This window comes from Sparus aurata, chromosome 22 (genome assembly GCF_900880675.1).
Source record: "Sparus aurata chromosome 22, fSpaAur1.1, whole genome shotgun sequence".
Taxonomy (NCBI): Eukaryota; Metazoa; Chordata; class Actinopteri; order Spariformes; family Sparidae; genus Sparus; species Sparus aurata.
Genome location: NC_044208.1, coordinates 29,480,438 through 29,500,707, shown reverse-complemented (window position 1 = coordinate 29,500,707; position 20,270 = coordinate 29,480,438). Strand labels below are relative to the sequence as shown.

The following is a 20,270-nucleotide window of genomic DNA, read 5'->3' as shown; positions in this document are numbered from 1 at the left end:
AAATAGCTGTGCTGGTTTTTAAAGACGTAACAGGAGGAAGTGAAGGAGAGTAACAGGAGGAGCTGCTCTGTTCGCTTCACTCTCTTCAGACGACCTGCTTTGTCTTTCTACCGTAGTGAATAACAACACACAGTCCAATTATAAAGTGCTTCAGGTGCTGGCATATTTGCATAAAAAGAAGAAAAGATGTTCAGAGGATACAGTCCGTTCGGTGCGGGCAGAGTAATCTAATTACATGTGCATACAGATGAGTCATTCAGCTTGAACAGAACCAGAGGGAATCCAACCGATGGCAGGATGATTTTAAAACTTCGATCCAAAACTAACAGAAACTCAAACATTGAACCCTTTAACTGCACATCAACCCAATCACCACAATATTGTGTTAGCACAGGATGTTTCTGCAGGTGAACCTTTACTTGTCTCTATATTGCAACTTTATTCATTTATGTTCAGTATGTTCAGGTTTAGGCACAGAAACCACTCGGTCCGGGTTAACACCTGACTCTGTCGCACAAACACGGCAGGTTGTGTCGGCACAATCTCGGCTGCAGATCATCCAACTTCCTGTCAAAATTATAATCATTTCACCAAAAGCATGACTGGAAATTGTACCGAGGTCTTAAAAATGTCCAGTGGTGTCACGTTTACATATGTTGGAACATAGTTTGATCCACTGTTAGAATATGAATACGTGCAGAAACTCTTCACTCGAAGTCCTTTCTCCTTATGTTGCAACTTTTTGTTCCTAAGGTTCAATTCTCAGTTGTTCTGTTTCTCTGTTGTCTCTGTTCAGACACAGACAAACCCTCCATAGGTTGAGAAAATATCATGTTTTGGTCGCAGGTTGTTAAAATCACCCAGTTCAGTGGCCACAGACTCTCTGCAGGTCCAACTTCCTGTCAGAAATCTCATCAAAAACACGGCTGGAAATCGTCCCAGCGTCTCCTGAAACAAGTCCAGCTGAAACGCAGACTGGAGCTGACTTGGCAGCCTTGTTCCTCCGACCTCCAACAGGACAGTCAGGTAATGTGAATGTGATGTGATGCATATTGCAGAATTTAAATACCGTACGTAGCCTGTGATAACAATTTGAACCCGTCAGTGGTTTGTAGAAACATTAACTTCAACACTTCACACAGCCGTCCTGCTGATGTTAATGCTCATGTTGTTTTCTGACTTTGGTTCTTATTGAATAAAGATCTTGGCCGTGTTATTGGACACTAGTGCAGCCCGTCCTCCCACCTTCATTCTGACTGCTCGTGGTTCTGGAATTATCTCCTGAGGAAAGTGTCGACCGAAGGCCGATGTTAAAATAATCAATCATTGAAGTGAAGTCAGGAGAGCAGTGGAGGATCATCCACGCTGCTGCTTTTCTTTGATTGCTTCTGTAAATGGCTCCTTAATCAAAGCACTGAATGGGTCAGATGGTATTCCTGCTGATTAGATGGTTCTGGCTCGGCCCTCTGAAGATGACACGTCCTCGATCTCCCTCATCATTCATTCTCTCTCAGCTGGTCCACCCCGCCGTTTTCTCTCACGCCCTGCTTCCACCTGAAACACGTTCACTTCATCTTTTTGTTGTCGTTTCTCACTTCTCTCTCCGTATCTTCACATCTCTCTCTCTCATCTTCTGATAATTTCACAATTTCAACAAATAAGCTATAGGTACGGTAAAGTTAAAGACACGGTGCATCAGCATTGACTTGTTTCAGAATGGAAAAAAATATCCAAAATAAAAATACTCTGTTGAAACTCTGCAGATTTGGCTGTTAGCACTTCCTGTTTGCAGCGAACGAAAAAAGTCAGGTTGTAGTCCTCAGAACAGTTCTGGGGCTTCACAGTAAAACAGAAGGTTCTGGATGTGGAGGTGAGCAGCAGAAGTTTTTTGGTTCCGTCAGAGAGACTTTGTGCAGCCGTAGGTCGTGTTCACATCGGCCCGGCTGAAGGGATTTATTTCACCTCTCGGGTACTTTCTCATTTATTTCAGCTTGTTTGGCCAGAAGCAGCAGCAGTGTTGTTCAGACCGAGAGCTCCAGCTCATGTGTGTAAACTCTGCAGCAGTGAGTTTAATGATGAGATGTTACAGTGAGGCCCGATTAAAAAGATGGAAATTCTCTCTCAAGGCCGCTTTGTTTTCTTTACCAGCTGCAGACGAGGATCCGCTGAAAGAGAAGTGTGGAGAAGAATTCAAACTAAGTCAGATGAAAACTTTTGAGTGGCGGAGGTCAGAACCAGAACAGAACCTTGTTTACTGCACAAACAGGAGAGGATCCTTCAGCATCCAGACACAGAGAGAAGAACTTGTTCCGGTCGGACAACATATGTCGGATGCGGCGCTGTATTTGTATTTTTGTTGAGGTTTCACGGAACGTTTCACAAACGTGTTCTTCACAGAGTTAATTCCTGCTCGAGTCTTCGCTTCTCGCTTCTCTTCACGCTCTCTCTCTCTGCGACTCTGTTTGTTTCTCTCTCAGTATCTCTGTCTTCACTACGAGGCAGCTCTGGTGGTGTTTCACACCGTGCTGCACTGCAGGACCATCGAAAGATGTCGCACTGCTTCAAACGTGCAGACCGACTCATTCAGATTCTATGCATGAACACAGGACACACACACACACACACACACACACACACATACATACATACACACACACATGCTGCAAACTGATAATAGATCCTTTTATTAGACGGAACGAGTAAGAGACAAACGAGGCGTCTGAGAGGTGTTCAATCACAGAACATCATTAAGAATATTGAGAGAAGAATAAAAAGTGAAGAGAATGAGAGACGGGATGAGACAGAAAATCAAGAGACGACCAAACAGTCTGAACGAGTCGGTGCGGCTCACGGAATGGATAAACTCGCTTTTCTTCGCTGCTCACTGCTGACGAGGGAGAAAGAAGAGTCTGTCCTGCAGGTGGCAGCAGGCTCCAAGCACGTTTCTGCAAAAACTGTTTCTTTCATTACATCACAACTTTAAGTTTGTTGAGGTTGAACTTTCTATGTGTCTCTGGTCACAGAGTTGTTGTGCGTCTGCTTAGAACAGAAACACTTGCTTTGTGCTCTGGTCGCCACAAATGAGGCCTGGAGACGCTCTGACATGTAAATGTGCGTTACTTAAACAGCAGTCGGCCATCTGGCAGCTTGTAGCCTCGTTAGTGTCGAAAACAGTTGATATTTGGTCGGACCGGCTCTGTTCGGTCATGATGTTATGGTCAGGGTGAGGAACACATCTCGGTTTGGCTTTACATTTTGAGTTGATCCGACTTCCTGTGTAGCTGGTTTTGGTCACCACAGAGCTTCTGGAAATGTTCGCAGATCTCCGCAGGTGTCTGTAAACATATCCAACACTGTGATCGACAGTTTGGCTCTCAGGATTGTTCTACAACGCCTCCTCCTTCCCCTCCACCTCCTGATGTGAGAGGTGGCTAATAAGCATAAAGTGTGAACGTGATACGTCACGTCTGGTACAAATGTCAACCTTTAACTTGTCTGTGGTTCGTAGAGACGTTAGCTGGTAACATTGTGTCCAGAAACAACTGCAAACAGAAGAACATTTGCTCTGAGGCTCCTAGTTTAGCCGAGGTTGCAGAATGTAGACAAAAATGTTTATTCAGTGTTTTATTTTATTGTGCATGATGTCAAACAAACGGACCTGAAGCTCAAATAAAGGTTTGAGGTCTTGGTTCCGTCTCTGTTGTGTGAGACGTGTGGGTACAAAACCCATCTGGTGTTCTAGTTGTCTCACTTGCGGCGAGACTGAATTATGGTGCGACATGAAATGAAAATGATGTTTAGAGATCATTGTGCCCAAACAGTCGGTACTGATGGTTCTGTCCTGCCAACGCCATTTTCAGTCACCGTAGAAACGGCAGCATGAGTTTGGGAGCAGGTAACATGTTGACACCATTTATAAGTCTTCTTATAAAAATCTGCACAGCTGCAAACATCTCATGCAGCTCAACTCTTTGGTCCCACCGGTAGTTTGGATCGGCTCAGGTGTTTCTCCGACCAGCAGAACAGCCAACAGTGAAAACAACACCAGAGCTGTTTGAACGGAGACGTGAGGTCTGGAGCCACGATGGGATATTCTTTTCATCTTGGACACAAACAGAAAAGGCCCAGAAAAAAAACTCTGTTAGAGAAACTTATTGGATCATAAAGCTTGTGGAGGACGGGCTGTTGATGTGAACGGACAGGTCGATGGCTCTCTGGAGAGAAACACAACACAGGTCCGACTGGGAGCGTTAGTTGGCTGTACTGATGATGATAAAGATGTGTTGGTGAGCAGGAAAACACGGCAAGAGTCGACACTTGACCGAAACATGTTACATCCTCAGCAGACGGAATATCTGAATCTCCACGTTTCCACCTTCTGGAGTTTGAATCCTCAAAGTGAGAGGTGGAAAAGAGGTGAAGAAAAATAATAAATCTGCTGTGCTCTATCACAAAGACTCGACTGCAGAGTCACATCACATCCCATCATTCCTCCTATAGATGACACGCGGGAGGTAACGGAGGAGGAAGATGAAGAGGAGGATGTTTCTGATGGGACCAGACAAAGGAAGAGAAGAGAAGAGAAGAGAAGGATGGTGGAAAGAAAGAAATGTATATGAGGTACAGAGGGAGTGGTGAGAGAAAGAATAAAATGTTAGAGAGGAGGAATGAAGGAAGGAATAGGAAGTGAGAGGAAGGAAGAAGGGAGGAAGCAGAGAAATGTAATGAGACAGAAAAGAGGGAACGAGGAGGAGTAGGAAGGATAGAGGGAAGGAAGCAAAGAAAATTAAGAGAATTAAATCAGATTAAGGGAAGAAAGAAAGGAAGGAAATAAAGAGATGAAAAAGGAAGGACTACTGTGGGAAAGGAAGAACTGATTGGAGCAAAAAGGAAGGGAAGAAGGAAGAATGGATGAAAAGAAGAGAGAGGAAATTAAAGAAAACTAAACATGGTGATGTCATGGCACAGGGACCATAAGAAGTTGGAGAAGGAGAAGCTGAAAGACTGAGTAAGATGAAGTGACTGAGAAAATAAAAGGCGGAAGAGAAGAGAACGATTGTGAAAGAAAAAATGAAGATAAAAAGAGTTAAAGGAAGAAAAGAGAAAGAAGAAAAGGAGAACAGAGCAGCGTGACCAGCAGACATGTTACTGAATCCACATCATCCAGGGGGACTTTTACTTTGAAAGAGCATCAGACAGCCTTTTAACCTCCGCTTACTCCTGGGAACTTTTATTTTGAAAGGAGATCACAGAGGGCGCAGACAGGGAGCTGCTGAGAGACTTTTACACTGAAGGGAGATCAGAGCGAGAGAGCTGGTCACAGCGCTGCTGACGGGTTGATCCCAACACCAGGAAGTACAAACAGCTGCTTCCTTCACAGGAGAGGTTGGAAATGTTGGATTGCTTTGGTCTGACGCAGGGAGAATCCCTCAGGTCAGCTCAGCTGGGGTTTCCTCAGGGCTGATTGATTGCTAACATTATTTTCTTGTGACTGTTTCACATGATAATAAGCAGATTCTCTGGAGAACATCAGTCCCACATGCAGATAGTTTCCATCGATTTGTTTAATTTTGGTTTAATTTGGACAAAAACATTTGCGTGTAAGAAAAAAGGGGCTTTTAGGTGCAGCCATCAGGGCAACAGTGTCGATTCGTAGGTTCTTTCATGAACATCTTAATGGATGTTTTTGTTCCTGTGTGTGTTTTTAGGTTGAGGGACCTGTAAGCCTTTTATTAATGGAGTTTAACATCCAGCTGAAGTCACACGAGGGCTCACAGAGGACAGGAGGGGGGCTGTTAAAGAGCTTCTTACAGCTTTATTCTTTTTAATCTCAACAGATCATCAGTAAAGCTTTGAGTCCGAAGATTTGAATGAAGGCAGCGTGTGTGTGGGTTGTGTTCTGTTATGAGACACACACACACACTGGAGGTGAACATTACTTCATGAGGACTCTGAACCAGTGAAGCAGACTGACGGCTTGCTGCTGCCACCAGCTGGTCACCAACAGAACACACATTTGGATTTCTGAGTTTATATCACTAAAGTTTGTACACAGCCTCATTAGTTTAAAGGAATAGTTCGGGTTTTTTGAAGTGGGGTCATATAAAGTGGGCTACATATCTATAGTAGGTCTGTTTCCTACCATAATCACCGATCAGCGCAGCCTCAGTTTGGAAAAGTAGAGAGCTGCACCAGCCCAGATGCTCAGCTTTGTACTGCAGTAAACGGGTCCAGAGAAAAAGCTAAATTAACCACCTAAAAAAAAGGCTCACCTTAAAAAATCTATATCAGTTCAAGTGTATGTTGTATAGGGAAAATTCACACTGCTTCACATCGCCGTCAGACCGGCCTTTCTTTTGGCACTACATTTTCTTAACCGTAGAACCTCCGTATCCCTACGCAGTTGCGCTAATGTGGAGGGATACGGAGAGTTAAGTTTCGTTTTTATCGAACGTAAACTTCTCATCCAGCAACTGGGCCTCGCGCTGTATCCCGCCGCTGGCAGATCACCTGTTGCCCAGTTGCGCTAATGCGTAGGATACGGAGGTTCTACGGTTGAGAAAATGTAGTGACCCCACTTCAAAAAACCAGAACTATCACTTTAAGGCCAATTAAAAACCTGCTACACTTATCGTATGTTTTGATATTTTAATGAACTAAAAATAATGTTAGGATGTAAACTAAATGTTTTATGTTACCATGACATATTGTCACTTTCTTGTTCAGTGAATTGAAACATTTGTGTCACTCTGCGTAACAAAGACACTAATCTGCAGTCAGAGAGGATCATGTGACACGCGGGTCTTTGCGTCAGGTGAACTATAACTCTCATGTTGCTGCTCTGGAGTGAACAAATCTGGAACACAAGCATGTAGTCCGCCGTTGTTGTTGTTGTTGTTGTGAGACGTTGCGGGATTCAGAGGTCGAAGGCTAGAGGTCGAGGGGTGGGGCGATGGCGTCATCGATGCGCAAAGGATGCGGATTCGCCGTCCACACGAAAATGCGTGGGCTGCGTTTTCTGATTTTTCACCCTGAGACCTGGTTTAAAAAAAGTGCGTTTTCAGGCGCTGCGTATACAGGATCCATGTGGATGGTCGGCCGAAACAATGCAATACATGTGCGATTCCACTAAAGAGCGTTTCCGTATGGATGGGGCCCAAGTTTCTTGTGAAAATCCACTACCGTGTCTCCTGGTAGCTCAATGGTGTTTTGTGCCCCAAACACAGACTTCAAGGCAGCACTGCATGGAAGGCCCTGCCCCCCCACACACTAACACACACACATACACACGTTTCTACCTTAGTGAGGAGACTCATTAAATTAATGCATTACCTAGCCCCTCACCCTGACCTTAACCATCACAACTAAATGCCTAACCCCAACCCTTTGCTGCACTGCCTTGAAGGCTCTGTTAGCGGCACAAAATACCATTCAGGCTCCCGCTCATGGGATGTTATTAGCTTCCTTTGGTTCATGTTATTAGCATATACACAAATTCGGCGAAACAGGGAAGTAAAGCAGCGCCACCATTACTGCGGTGGTTTGCTGCTAAGGAAGTAGTGTGTTGGTCCCATAGCGGTTGTTGCAGACGTTAGCTTCTATTTCTATTTCTATTCTTTTTTTTTAGTACGTATGCTGTTCAATAATGCCGGGAAGAACATGTTGTGTGTTCAGCTGTTTTAACAACAGCGCGAAAATACAGGCCTGGAATAAAACTGCTTGTGAAATTCACAAACCTTTGTTGCACATTGACTGCCCATGTTTACGGCCTTATGGATTACATCGATTTCCTGGTCGAGCGGAGGACCAAGATGTGCATCAAAAGTGGATGAAATACATAAACCGAGATGGCTTCGAGCCAAACAAGAATACTGTGGTAAGTTTAGCTTTGACTGTTCAATCTGATAATGCCACAGGTTGCATGCAGTGGGTGTAACATACAGTGTAACAGCGCTAGCTAAGTTTGCTAGCAATATCGTTAGCGACAGGAGAAAACAACGCTGGAGCTTTCATGTCGCAAAGTGTTTTCAAGTGCAAATATGATTTCACAAGACTGAAACTCTGACATTACTGCTTTGTATGACCTGTACTGTAGTTCCTCTCTGTGCATCAGCTTAAATGTTAGTCCTCGTTGCTTTGCTTTGGATAAAAACGTCTGCTAGATGGATAGGTAAATGTACTCATCCAACTGGTCATTGTTTGATTATTCTGTGATTGGTAATATTAACTAATTAAACTACTATGTCAAATAGATAGATAGATCTTCGTCCTTGCGGAAACTTAATTTGTGCCATATAGTACATCTGATACAACAGGAGACTTATCACAAGAGACTAGACAGGACTGGACAGGACAGGATAAACAACAGTTTTGGCCCCTCACCCCACAAAAAAAGAACAACAATCATATAAACCCCCATCAGGCATCATAAATAGGATGGTAAAGTGCAATTGTGCATGTTTGACATTAAATAAGAGAAAGTGCAGAGTGCTATTTAAAGTGCTGTCTTGTTCACACTTATTTAAGAAGTACTTACAACAAATGCATCACTCATTATGTATTTATCTTCATTACCACTCTAAGGTGTGTGGGATACATTTTCCTGACAGACAACCCACAAGAGAAAACCTGTATCCTGTTTTGTTCATGGTGTAGGATAGTATATGGGCCTCACATGGGCAGCACCATAAATATATAATGTAGGAGACACTGCTCACACACTACTTTGATATATATATGATAATTAATCACTGGTAATTAGTTTTACACTCATAAATGGGGCACCACCTCCGTGTTTAGTTATTGGAATAATCCGGAGGAAATTATTCCAAACACCTAACTGTACCAGTTGGCTTGGACAGTTAGAGTCCATTCAAAATCAATTTATTCAGTCTCAATATTCTGAAGTAGTGACTTCTTTGCACATATCCATCGGTTCTCCCCATTAAAATTAAGTTCCAGACAAAGACAAATGATTATATGTTTATTGACTAAATAATTTGGGGTAAAATAAATGACATGACAATTTTAGACGAACAACAGATAACAGAGAATGTAAAGACTGTAATAAGGAAAGTAATAACGTCGTGTGACCGTCGGTAGATCGTAAAGTTAAAGGGTCGGGTTATATATATTAAACATTACGGGAGTAATTTTTAATACTACGAGACCCTAATCTTAATTCTCTTAAGTTCATAAGATAGAAGTTAGAACTTAGACAGAAGTCAGAACTTTAGACACCACTCATTCTCACGTGTGTGGATCCAGCTGCATGAAGACGTTCAGCCTGTTTTGTCTGGGAGTCAGGAGGCACTGAAGTTTGGTGTTCTTGAGAGTCCTGGGTTGGACTACGGCACGGCGCGTCGGTCCAATAGCCAGAGGGAAGGCCGGTGCTCTGTTGAGGAACTCTTGGTCCGAAGGCCCAGCGGGGTTTCCGCCTTGGGAGCGCTGGAGGCAGAGTCGGTCTCGGATGGGAGCACACAAAGTCTCTTTTGTTGGAGACTCCTTGCAAGGCTTCTGAAGCAGACAATGACTGCAACGTTCTTCATCAGATGATCACAGTCTTGAAAAAGACGTTTCTTGGTGGTTTCAAGTAGTGGTACTTAAGTTCTGATTATGAAACTAATTCAACTTCTTCTGAATCAGGTGGTGATACTTTAACAGTATATTAAATGAAAAAATAAAAAAAATAAAAGAATTTGTTCTATTAAAACTTGGATAAAAGTAAAAAACTTAAAGTAGGGATTCAATTCGCTTGTCTTAGAGCTTGTTGCCAAAATAAAACTAAAGATTACCAAAAAAAAGATATATAAAAAGGAAAGAAAAAAGAAAAGAGAGTAGTGGGAAATGTGAAGTGAAGAAGTCAGGAGGAGGAGCAGGGAGAGAAGAGTGAGGAGCAGAGCAGAGTGTCTGTTTTATGACCTGCAGCAGATGGATCAGAAGGGGTGGGGCTGTCGGAGTGTCCCCCCCTTCTGTGATCTGAGTTAGACTCCAAAAAGTTTAATCTAACTACACTATTGTATTTAATGTTTTGAAATCGTGTTTTAACCTTCCCAAAACTTCACCATCTTAAAAGTCGTATTTTTGCCTTCGTGAAAAGATGCAACATGATAATGTCATTCAAAAGAAAAAATCATTCAAAAGAATTATAACCTGATTAAGAGATGAAGCAATAAAGTGTACAACATAAAACAATAAAGAATACAATACACAGTAGGACCAAGGACTTATACATATTCCTTGTGGTTCTATCTTAACAAAACATATCAGACATTTAACTGATAAATAACTCATTGAGTAATAAACTTCATTTGGGCTTGACAATAACATGGGAAAGATCTATTGTATGACCTTCTTACACTATTTTGGAATCTACTAAAATTAAGAAGTTGGGATTGTAGTTTATTAGTTATCTAAGACGTATTTGAATTTGGATGAAGAAAGAGACTAGCAGGATTGGAATATCAGACCAAGGAACAACAACGGTCTTAAATAAAAGTTGGACATGTGAGGTAAAAGAACACACAGATTAGGTTTCCCATTAAGCCTTCCCCCACTGGAGAATGTTCCAGAGGGAGAGAGAAGTAGATTAGTAAGACACCTTAAATTACAACATCTGTGTTAGAAACCAGTTCTCCTTTCTTCTGATGTGGAGAAAGAAGACTCTATCGTGCTTGACCTCGTTTGACCTGAGGAAAAGGGGTTCATCTTCTTTGGAAGGGAGGAAAAAGACCAGATTAGCTTAGTCGTTGTAAATTACTAAAATAAGGTCTCTGGTGATCTGTTTATAGCAAGAAAAACAACTTCCTCCCCCCTTCGTGGAGAGGAGAAGATCTGCCAGGTCAGGATATGGGGAGGCTTTCAGTCCCATATGCTGGAAAAAGGAGTCGATTTGGGTTAAAGGTAATCATGGCCGAAGTGAGACCACTTTAAGATGCAGAGACAAAGGCTTGTGTTCCTAAAATGGGTTATGATTGCCATGTAAGTAAGGTCTCTTGGATAGCCATATTATTGCATCGCATTTCGTTAATTTAAATATGCTTGATTGTCATGTTTAACTAATGCACAGCTCTCTTTTTTTTCCCTTTAGGCAACACCAGCTAGGCCTCCCCACAAAAGAAGATGCCTTCAGCCATTACACCTGAGCTCAACTACTGAACCTGAAGCTAAGGAAACAGATGTGGATGTTGGGAATTTGGAGAATATGCCTCTGCAGACGCATGATGTCGGAATCCAGTGGCCAGATCACAACTACAGTTTCAGCTGCGGTAACAAGCCGATGAAGGACTGTGGCACTCAAACGGATCCAACACCGTCAGTGTCAGCACAAAATTTAAATAACAAAGACTTCATATTTTTTACAGGTTTATGTGCTGACAGTTTCTGGCAACTTTTGCGAGTCGTGTTGACTTTTTGCTCACAAACACTTAATACCAAATTGGCTGTCCATGAACAATTTTTGCTTGTTTTAATGAGACTCCATTTGGGTTTATTGTTTACTGACTTGGGTAGAGTAGAACCGCGGCATCTGAAATATTTACATTTTGGAGACCAATCCTCGCAAGGTTTATGAGGGAAAAGGTGATTGTTTGGTTGCCCAGAGATACTCTGAACAGAATCAGGCCCAAGACATTTCACAAAAATTATCCTAAAGCCACATGCATCATTTACTGTACAGAGGTCTTTGTACAAAGGCCAAAAAAAGATCACAAACTTATAGCAATTACAAACATCATAACACATACAAACTCCTATACTGTATAGCCCCCAATGGCTATGTCATGTTTGTGTCAAAACATTTTGGTGGAAGGGCCAGTGATAATTTCATCACAAAGAACAGTGGTTTTGTTCATCACCTGATCCCTGGTGATGAGATCTTAGCAGATCGCGGATTCACCATCAAGGATATATTGCCTCCAGGAGTGAGTCTAGCTCTTCCTGCATTCACATGTGGACGTAAGGAGCTGTCTGACATGAGGTGACATCCACACGTCGCCTAGCAAATGTGTCCTTCGAGCCTTCGAATTGAGCAAGCAATTCAAAGGCTGAAAGGTTTTAAGATTTTGTGTAATGTTATCTCTGGTAGGTTGCAAAGTGTTGATGAGATTGTAACTATTTGTGCAGGGTTATGTAATTTGCAACCTGAGTTAATCCGTAACAGTACTGAATGAAGAAAAAGAAACACCTGAAATAGGTGTGTGTGTGTGTGTGTGTGTGTGAGTGAGTATGATGTGGTTAATTTTGTATAGATTATGTCCTTAGGCAAAAGAAGGTCACAGTATACCAAATATTACTTTGTATTTCAACAGAAAAATCAACAAAGCAACCAACAGTTTCAGACAACAATGTAGATAGTTGTACAGGTTTAAACCGTGAACAAATGTCAAACTCCTGATGTGTATTAAGTTACCATGACAATGCAATGTAGATTATAACAATGTAAAGTTTTAAACAGTGAACAAATATTGAACTCTTGATAATAAATTGTCATGTGCACATTAGAGTGTAATAGCTACTTGAGCCCACAAATTTTCATGACCCCGTGTGCAATTCTTGTTGCTACTGCTGGTAGCAGATACTGAAAGTACACCCTCTTCAGGTGGCAGAGTTTGTTCATTGTCCACTCTTCGTTGTAGGGCACATCTAGGATCACATGTTCATTTGGGGTCCACACCATGAATTTACAATTCCTTTTTTTTGCACAGTGCATTGCCACCTGGACCTGATAGTAGTACCCTAACCCAGATGCTGTTTCCCTCAGAATGTTATTGCCATCACTCTCTCTAACATCATATTTGTTTGATTTTATCATTTTTAATAGACTGCCACCATGTGCTTCAAGCTTTTTTGGTGTGGGACACTTAATCTCAAGAATATTATCTATGTCAATTATTCCATTGAGACTGGCACCAAGCCAATTTTCTTGATCATGCACAATCAGGCCTGTAGTCTCCACTGTAAGCCCTGTTGTCTGTTCGAAACACTGTCAAGCCAAAGGCTCAGCTTGTTGACCGTACCTAGTAGCCTCATTTCCAGAAACGTTTGTGTTAAGTTTTCTTTCTACCCAGTTTGTTGGGTCTGCTTTTTTTGGTACATCAGATGCCTCACTACTTGTTATTTTTATTTTTCTCTGGTCCAGCCACAGCTGACTATTCTGGCCCTTGGTCCCTGTTTGTAACCTCTGCCTGTCCTGTTCCCCACATTTTACATGATTTTGAAATGTTGTGTTGCAAAGTGTGCATTTCTGTTCTGCACACATTGTGTGCTCTTTGGGTGGACCTATTTCAGTGTATGCAGTGTGTGTCTGTGGCTGAGCAGTCAACACATGATGCAAAATGGTTCCAGGAACCATAGATAATCCAACCATGTTTGGCGCTGAAAAATGTGCAATAACTTTGTCATCTGTCTCAAATGCAGTAGAAATGACACTCATACACTTTCTGGGACCACTGTGTTGTGTCTGCATATTTTCTACTGTCTCTGGCACTACATTGTCACAAGTAGACTGGTTCTAGGCACATGCTCTGTCTGTGCAGGCCAAGCCTGTGAATCCTCTTGCTGATGCATCTTTAATTTTGTACAGGAGCCCTGCTGTATGGCTACAACACTTCCCTCGCCCAGCCATGCAGTCACACACTACTTCGAGAATTTTGCCATCTTCTCTCTGTATGGTTACTGACACATTATGGTACGAGTTCACTGCCTGTGAAAACCTCACGACACCTTTCAATGTGATGAGCTCATCTGCGATGGTGTGCAATATCTGGCCAATACATTAGAAGCTCATATAATTCTGCCCTTCAATCAGTGCCCTGTAGTTTGCGTTCTGAAGCTCATCGCATGCCAGGCGATTAATAAAATAATCCTGGATACCTATAAAAACATTTATTTTACTGCTACAACTGGTCGTGGTTAATAGTTATTTGCAACTTGTGAAGCTTGTGAACATATTAGCAACACAGCTAGTAATGACAGCGTTTGGTTTTATTGTTGTCATCAATTAATACACGTCTAGGGTGAAAACAATCTTTTTTTCCTCCATCTTCCTCGGCATCGTTTCAAGAATATTTGCGTCCAGACGGATCCACTGAAAACGTCCGAAAACGCTGTAGTTCATGTTCCAGGCCTATAGGTGGCACTTGACATTCACCGAAAACGGAGAAGAAGACAAGGAGCATGCGCAGAAAGCTTGTGCGCTGTAAACAAACAGACAGTAGACGGAGAAACCGAACACAACAAGAAGAAGATGATAGTAGCTAGTGCAAGGAAACCAGAATCATTTGTGAGGACCGATAATGAGGTCGAACTGCTGCTGCGACTCACACTCAACTACAAGGTGAGTAAGTTGCAAGAAAGGCTCAATATCTTCTGCGCACGAACACGAGCATGTAGTCCGCCATTGTTGTTGTTGTTGTTGTTATGAGACGTTGCAGGGTTCAGAGGTCGCGGGGTGGAGCGATGGCGTCACCGTTTTGGAAAGTATGCAGATTCGCCATCCACATGAAAACGGGAGGGCTGCGTTTTCGGATTTTTCCACCCTGAGACCCGGTTTCAAAAAAGTGTGTTTTCAGGCGCTGCGTTTTCAGGATCCATGTGGACGGTCGGCCAAAACGATGCACTACATGTGCGTTTTCGCAAAAGAGTGTTTTCATCTGGACGGCCTCTTAAGACATTATGTTGTCTATAAATTACCTGCATCGGTAAGTTTTGGCCACTGCCTGACGTCATCTACCCAATGTTCCCTTTCCTTTGCCATTGTTTATCTACCTGTCACCTGACATGTTTACGAGCAGGATGCTTTCATTGAAAATCCATTAGAGGGCACCAGCAAGTCACTGTCCGCAGCCATGCAGTAATGGCGGCAGGCAAGATGGCGGCGCCCATACATTTGTGTATAGGCTAGGGATGGGTAACTGGCGGCCCTCATCCTCACTCAGTGAGGCCCGTGAGACAATTTCCAAATATCAATAATTCACAATGTCAACAGAAGGGACATTATGTAAACAATTTGTATCTTGATGAGAGAGATAGGGCTACTTCTCTGCCCCAGATAACACCCCCCATACCTCCAGCCTCAAAAACACAACAAACAAACATGTTCTATCCTTTTAATTCTTAGAGAGGCGTTAGTGGAGCTTGTTTCATACGTCCACGCTTGCTCTCCATGGCCTCTCCCTGGATAACTTCGGAGTGCTCCGACTCGGACTACCCTAACACCTGGACGCCACATACCTCGATCACATGCATGGCCAGAGATTAACCCTACACACGGCTCTCCTATTTCCCCTTTCACAGACTCCTCGGCGTGTGTGATTACTCCTTCGAGCCTGCGTTCATCCGCAAAAGGAGCGCCACCAAGTGTGCTGCGTAAATGAAGGCCACGCACGGCTCAGAAAGGATCTGCCGCAGGAGCTGGAAGACGAACGACTCAGCAAGGAGCCTGCTGGACTTAAACGCTTCCTGGTCGGAGGTGTCACTTGGACACGTGCATAACTGTGCCGCTGCAGCAGAGGACAGAGTGAAGCGATGATGGAGAATACTCGCTCAAGTTGGCACAGCTGTATAAATGTGCCACAAAGTCAACCCAGTGGGAGACTTGGAGATCAGATGCTTAATTCAGATTAGCTGTTTGTTAACGCATTGCTAACTGGAGCCAGTGTGCAGGCAAAGTTGAGCACACAGAGGGAGAGATTGAGAGTAAGAGTGAGTGGTCTGCAGTGCAGCCTGCAAGAGTTTGTGAGAGCGCAGAGGTTATTATTGCACCTTAAAATGCATAAAAGCAAACATACAAATACATGTATTGAGCACAGAACTTATCAAATGAAAGTATGTTTTGCCCAGGGAAAAATTCTCTTCAAAATGTAATTTATGTGCTAGCAAAATATATTTTTCTGTGCTCAAAATCTCACATTGCTTCTGCATGAATGTGGCACAAATATCACGCCATAAATATGAAACATGTCATGAAATGGGAGGGCAGAGAGTAGAAATGCATGAATATTGCTTTTTGGTATTATTGTTGCACTTTGTGCCTGTGTTATTTTTATTGATTGATGATTTTTGAGACGTCATCGCACTGAAATAATTGTGTATGACCCAGGAATGTGAATGTTATGTCTCTGTGTTAAATCGGCTAATTGAATGATGGAGATAGGGTATCCTGCTGGTGGAAGTGCGCGATTACCATCTGGCCCTCAGGTAGTGACATTTTTGTGGCCCTCTCTATCATTAAGTTGCCCATCCCTGATATAGGCTAACCTTAATAAAAGGCAATATTGCGTGACGTGAGGCAAAAGTTAAGAACTGCACATTATTCGAGGCAAACGGGGCGGTTGCCCGAGCAACAATAGCCTGTACCTGTGCACGTCCGTGATCAGGTCTCTCTCAACAAGTAATTAAGTCAGTATTTTGTCTGCTCCTAACGTGACGGCTCCTTGGCAGATGCAGCAGAGCAGTCCAAATACACTGATGACACTCTGTCACATCCAGAGGAACACAGGGATGATGCTGGACTGGACAGTGGAGCTGATCTCAGAGCAGTTCACACTGCAGCACTGACAGTCATCTCCACGTATTGTGATTGGTCTGTCAGTCACTGCTGGATGAAGCTCTCCTCTCCACCCAGTCAGAGCCTCTCCACCCACCAGCTGATGGTGCTGCTTCAACCTCTCTGGATCATCAGGACACAGCTGATCTTTTCAGCACCTCCACCTTTCTCATCACTCTGACAGAGATCACCACCACCAGCTGATGAGAGAATCAGAGAGAGCAGAAGTGATACATGAGTGTTTAGAGAGACTCCCTCCATCAGCTGTCAGTCAGTGATATAAAGACCAGCAGGACTTCAGTCCTGTTCAGACCACAAGTGGAGCGGCTGTGTAGCGTAGCCAGCTTCCTTTCAGCTTCATGTTAACGTGTTGGTTTCACTCAAGTACACAGTGAAATAAACTGCTCAGAGTCCCTGAACGCATCATGACCGCAGAAAAACATTAATGATGATTCACTGCTGTTAAAAACAAGAGTCTCAGTCACACCTGAATATTTCACTTACTTTGAAATTGAAATGTAAATATGGAGTCTGTTCTAAAAATATGTGGATAAAACAAAAGACAGATGGACAGATAAATATTTGATGTTAAAGCTCCTATATGTTCATACAAAGACTGAACAGTCAATATCAGCTGTGGTTACTGGACTTCAGCAGAGGTTCTGGTCTGTGAGAAGACCACATGGTTACTAAATGTAACCATGGTTCTCTGAAATAAGAGCCAGTGATTTGCAGGCTTTGGTCAGACTGATCTGTACGGTGACCCTGAAGGTCCAAACACAGCCAAACTTCAGATTATAAAAAAGGTGGGACACATTCTGGTTTGTCATTGGTCAACCCAAGTCTCTGGTGACAGTTTGATGTTTTGTGGAATGTTGTTGTGTTTTGACCTTCAGGGCCACCGTAGACCTGATAGCCGTGACAAAGAAGGACTGATCAGTTGTTTAGTGTTGAAATGAGAGAACAAAGATTTGATGCTACAACAGTTTGATGGATGAGGACAGCTGTCTCTACACATCCTGTGATGCTGTCAGCTGTGATCCAGCTTTACTTCCTGTAGACATAAACACAACAACAACAGTCGTCTTCACTTCAACTCAAATACACCAAATGCTTCTGGCTCATCTGATTGGCTGACTGTTCCCCCTCTATCTCTTTCTGTCCAATCCCGAAGATTGTCAACATTTTCCACTCACAGCTTCACTGAGGAAATGCTGGATCTTTACTTTGATACTGAATGACCGACTGACTCCAACTCTCGACTGACCTCAGAGTCTCCAGTCTACAGTGTGGACTCTCCACAAGTTCAGACAGCAGCTTCACTCCTGAATCCTGCAGGTCATTTCCTCTCAGGTCCAGATCTCTCAGATGGGAGGGGTTGGACATCAGAGCTGAGGCCAGAGAAGCACAGCTGATCTCTGACAACCTGCATCTCCAAAATCTGAATAAAGAATAAATGATGTAACTTCACAATGTAAATATTCAGTCAGTATAAATGTCACAAAGCTTCATTAACATGTAGTTAAAAGACAATTCTGAATATATTAATTATTGTCTGATAGTTAAAATAGAGATTAACTTTTTATTGTAGTATGTATTTTTATCATCACTTTAAAAACTCATTTTAAAAACATGATTTGGAATCTAAGATGAAAATCAATAGTTGAGGATGTTCAGAGTGAATTATTTATATTGTTATATGAAGGTTTTAAATGTGCAGCTCAACATTGCTCTGCCACAGTCAATGGACTGAACCACAGAAGAAGAAAACAGACCTTATTATTAAGATGCTGCAGTGTAGCTCAGTATAATATCAGCCTGATGTCTGCAGTTTAGTGTCAACACAACTTTCACATCATATTAATCTGAGCACACAAGTTAAAAATGGTGTCTGACCTCACAGTCTCCAGTCGACAGTTTGGACTCTCCAGTCCAGCACAGAGAAGCTTCACTCCTGAATCCTGCAGCTTGTTGTCACTCAGGTCCAGCTCTCTCAGATGGGAGGGGTTGGACTTCAGAGCTGAGGCCAGAGAAGCACAGCTGATCTCTGACAACCTGCATCTCCACAATCTGAATAAAGAATACATTATGTAAGTTTAAAAGACAATGTTCCTGCTTGAAATCATTCAGTGTTTAATAATCTGTTCAGAGCTGAAGACGGTTTAGAATCAGGGACGGACTGGCCATTGGGCGATGTGGGCAAATGCCACTGCGGCCGCCTGGTGATGCGGCCGCTAAATAAATAAATAAATGATTAAATATAAAGCGGAGTGGCTGCATCAATAGGCGGCCTCGGCCGCAAATGGATAAATAGGCTAAATAAATAAATAAATAAATAAACATAGCGGGGCGGCTGCGTCAAAAGGCGGCCGCAAATGAATAAATTGCCAGCAGACCTCATGGGCCATTCTGGCCGGCCGGCAAATCACAGAGCGGTTCAAAACACGTTTCTCGCGGCTGTTTCAAGCGTCAATAAAGTTTCTGAGCCAGAGGTAAAACCAAATTCCTCTTAAACCAATATACTGCTAGAAGCCCGTACAAATCACTATCTATAGGCCACATACGAGTCTCTATGTCACAGTCATGGTTACCTTCTACAGTCACAAAATTTTGTATCACTCTGCATTGTTTTATAGCGAAATGTCAGATGTTCAAAAACGTGCATGGTTTGAAATAAAACAAATCTACCTGCATTTTTTTATTTTAATAGTTGTTTACAAAAGTTAAAATGAAGCAATGCCTTCTGGGAATTTCAAGACTGAATCGAGTGGACCGTCTGAGTGTGGTTGTTGGAAGTTGGAGGTTGGAAGTTGGAAGTTGACTGAGTTTAAGCTAGCAAAAAAATGAATCGAGGTATCAAGCGACACAAGGTGGGAGCGGAGAAAAGGAGAGAAATCTCAGAGAGCATTGTTGGTTGACGGTGAAAAATGCTGCAAACCTACTGATTTGTTTTTAAAATCAAGTGAAGCTTCAGCTAGCACTAGCGCTAATACTGCTAGCATTAATGTTAGCGACACAGCTGAGCCAGCACACCAGGGATAAAGACAGGACAGTGAGGAATATGAGCAAGAGGAGGATGAAGAGTAGACATGGATGACTGCGTGACGGTAAGACACGTTTGTATTATGGAGCGGCTGATGATTTATTAATGTGTTTTATGTATTGGGGTGTAGTTGTTTATAGCTTGAGAATTTATGTTTACTATCACAGAGGCTATCAAAAGTGCTTGTTCTTTACGTGCGTTAAAAATTGCGCGTGCGCATGGGCGCGCGCACCCCCCTCCCGTGGGCCGCTGGTGGGTGAGAATGCCAGGGCCATTTTTTGTTCCCAGTCCGTCACTGTTTAGAATGTAGATGTTTAGAGAATGAAACTCCAAACACCTGAACCCAACAGGATGCAGGTTCAACACTGTCAGATACACAAAGTGAAACAGAGCTCTCATTAATATTAATGACAACGTGCTGCTGCTTCAATAAAGACGTAGTGATGTCACCTCTTAAACTCTGCAGCTCCACCAGAGGCTCCATCTATACAAACTCATGTTGTGCAGCCAAATAAAAACCCACAGAAACTGATTGAGCATTTGATTCTCCTATTTAAAGCTCCTGTTATTAACACAGTTGAATTTTGAGTCTCGTTCCCAACTCGTCAAATTCTGACGCTTTGGGATTGTAGGTCGGGTCGACCGCCGTCCCAAAGCGTCAGAATTTGAGGGGTTGGGAAT

At 42.8% G+C, this 20,270-nt stretch overlaps 1 protein-coding gene across 1 annotated transcript in view; it reads right to left on the bottom strand.

Moving 5' to 3' along the window:
* The window catches only part of LOC115574089 (NACHT, LRR and PYD domains-containing protein 14-like), a 915,401-nt gene that overhangs the window by 881,066 nt on the left and 14,065 nt on the right, over nucleotides 1-20,270 (bottom strand). Inside the window, exons 3-4 of the mRNA XM_030405331.1 lie at nucleotides 18,443-18,616; nucleotides 17,814-17,987 (exon numbers count right to left, since the gene is read on the bottom strand). Of these exons, the coding sequence (XP_030261191.1) occupies nucleotides 17,814-17,987; nucleotides 18,443-18,616 (348 nt within the window). The remainder of the gene's footprint in view (nucleotides 1-17,813; nucleotides 17,988-18,442; nucleotides 18,617-20,270) is intronic.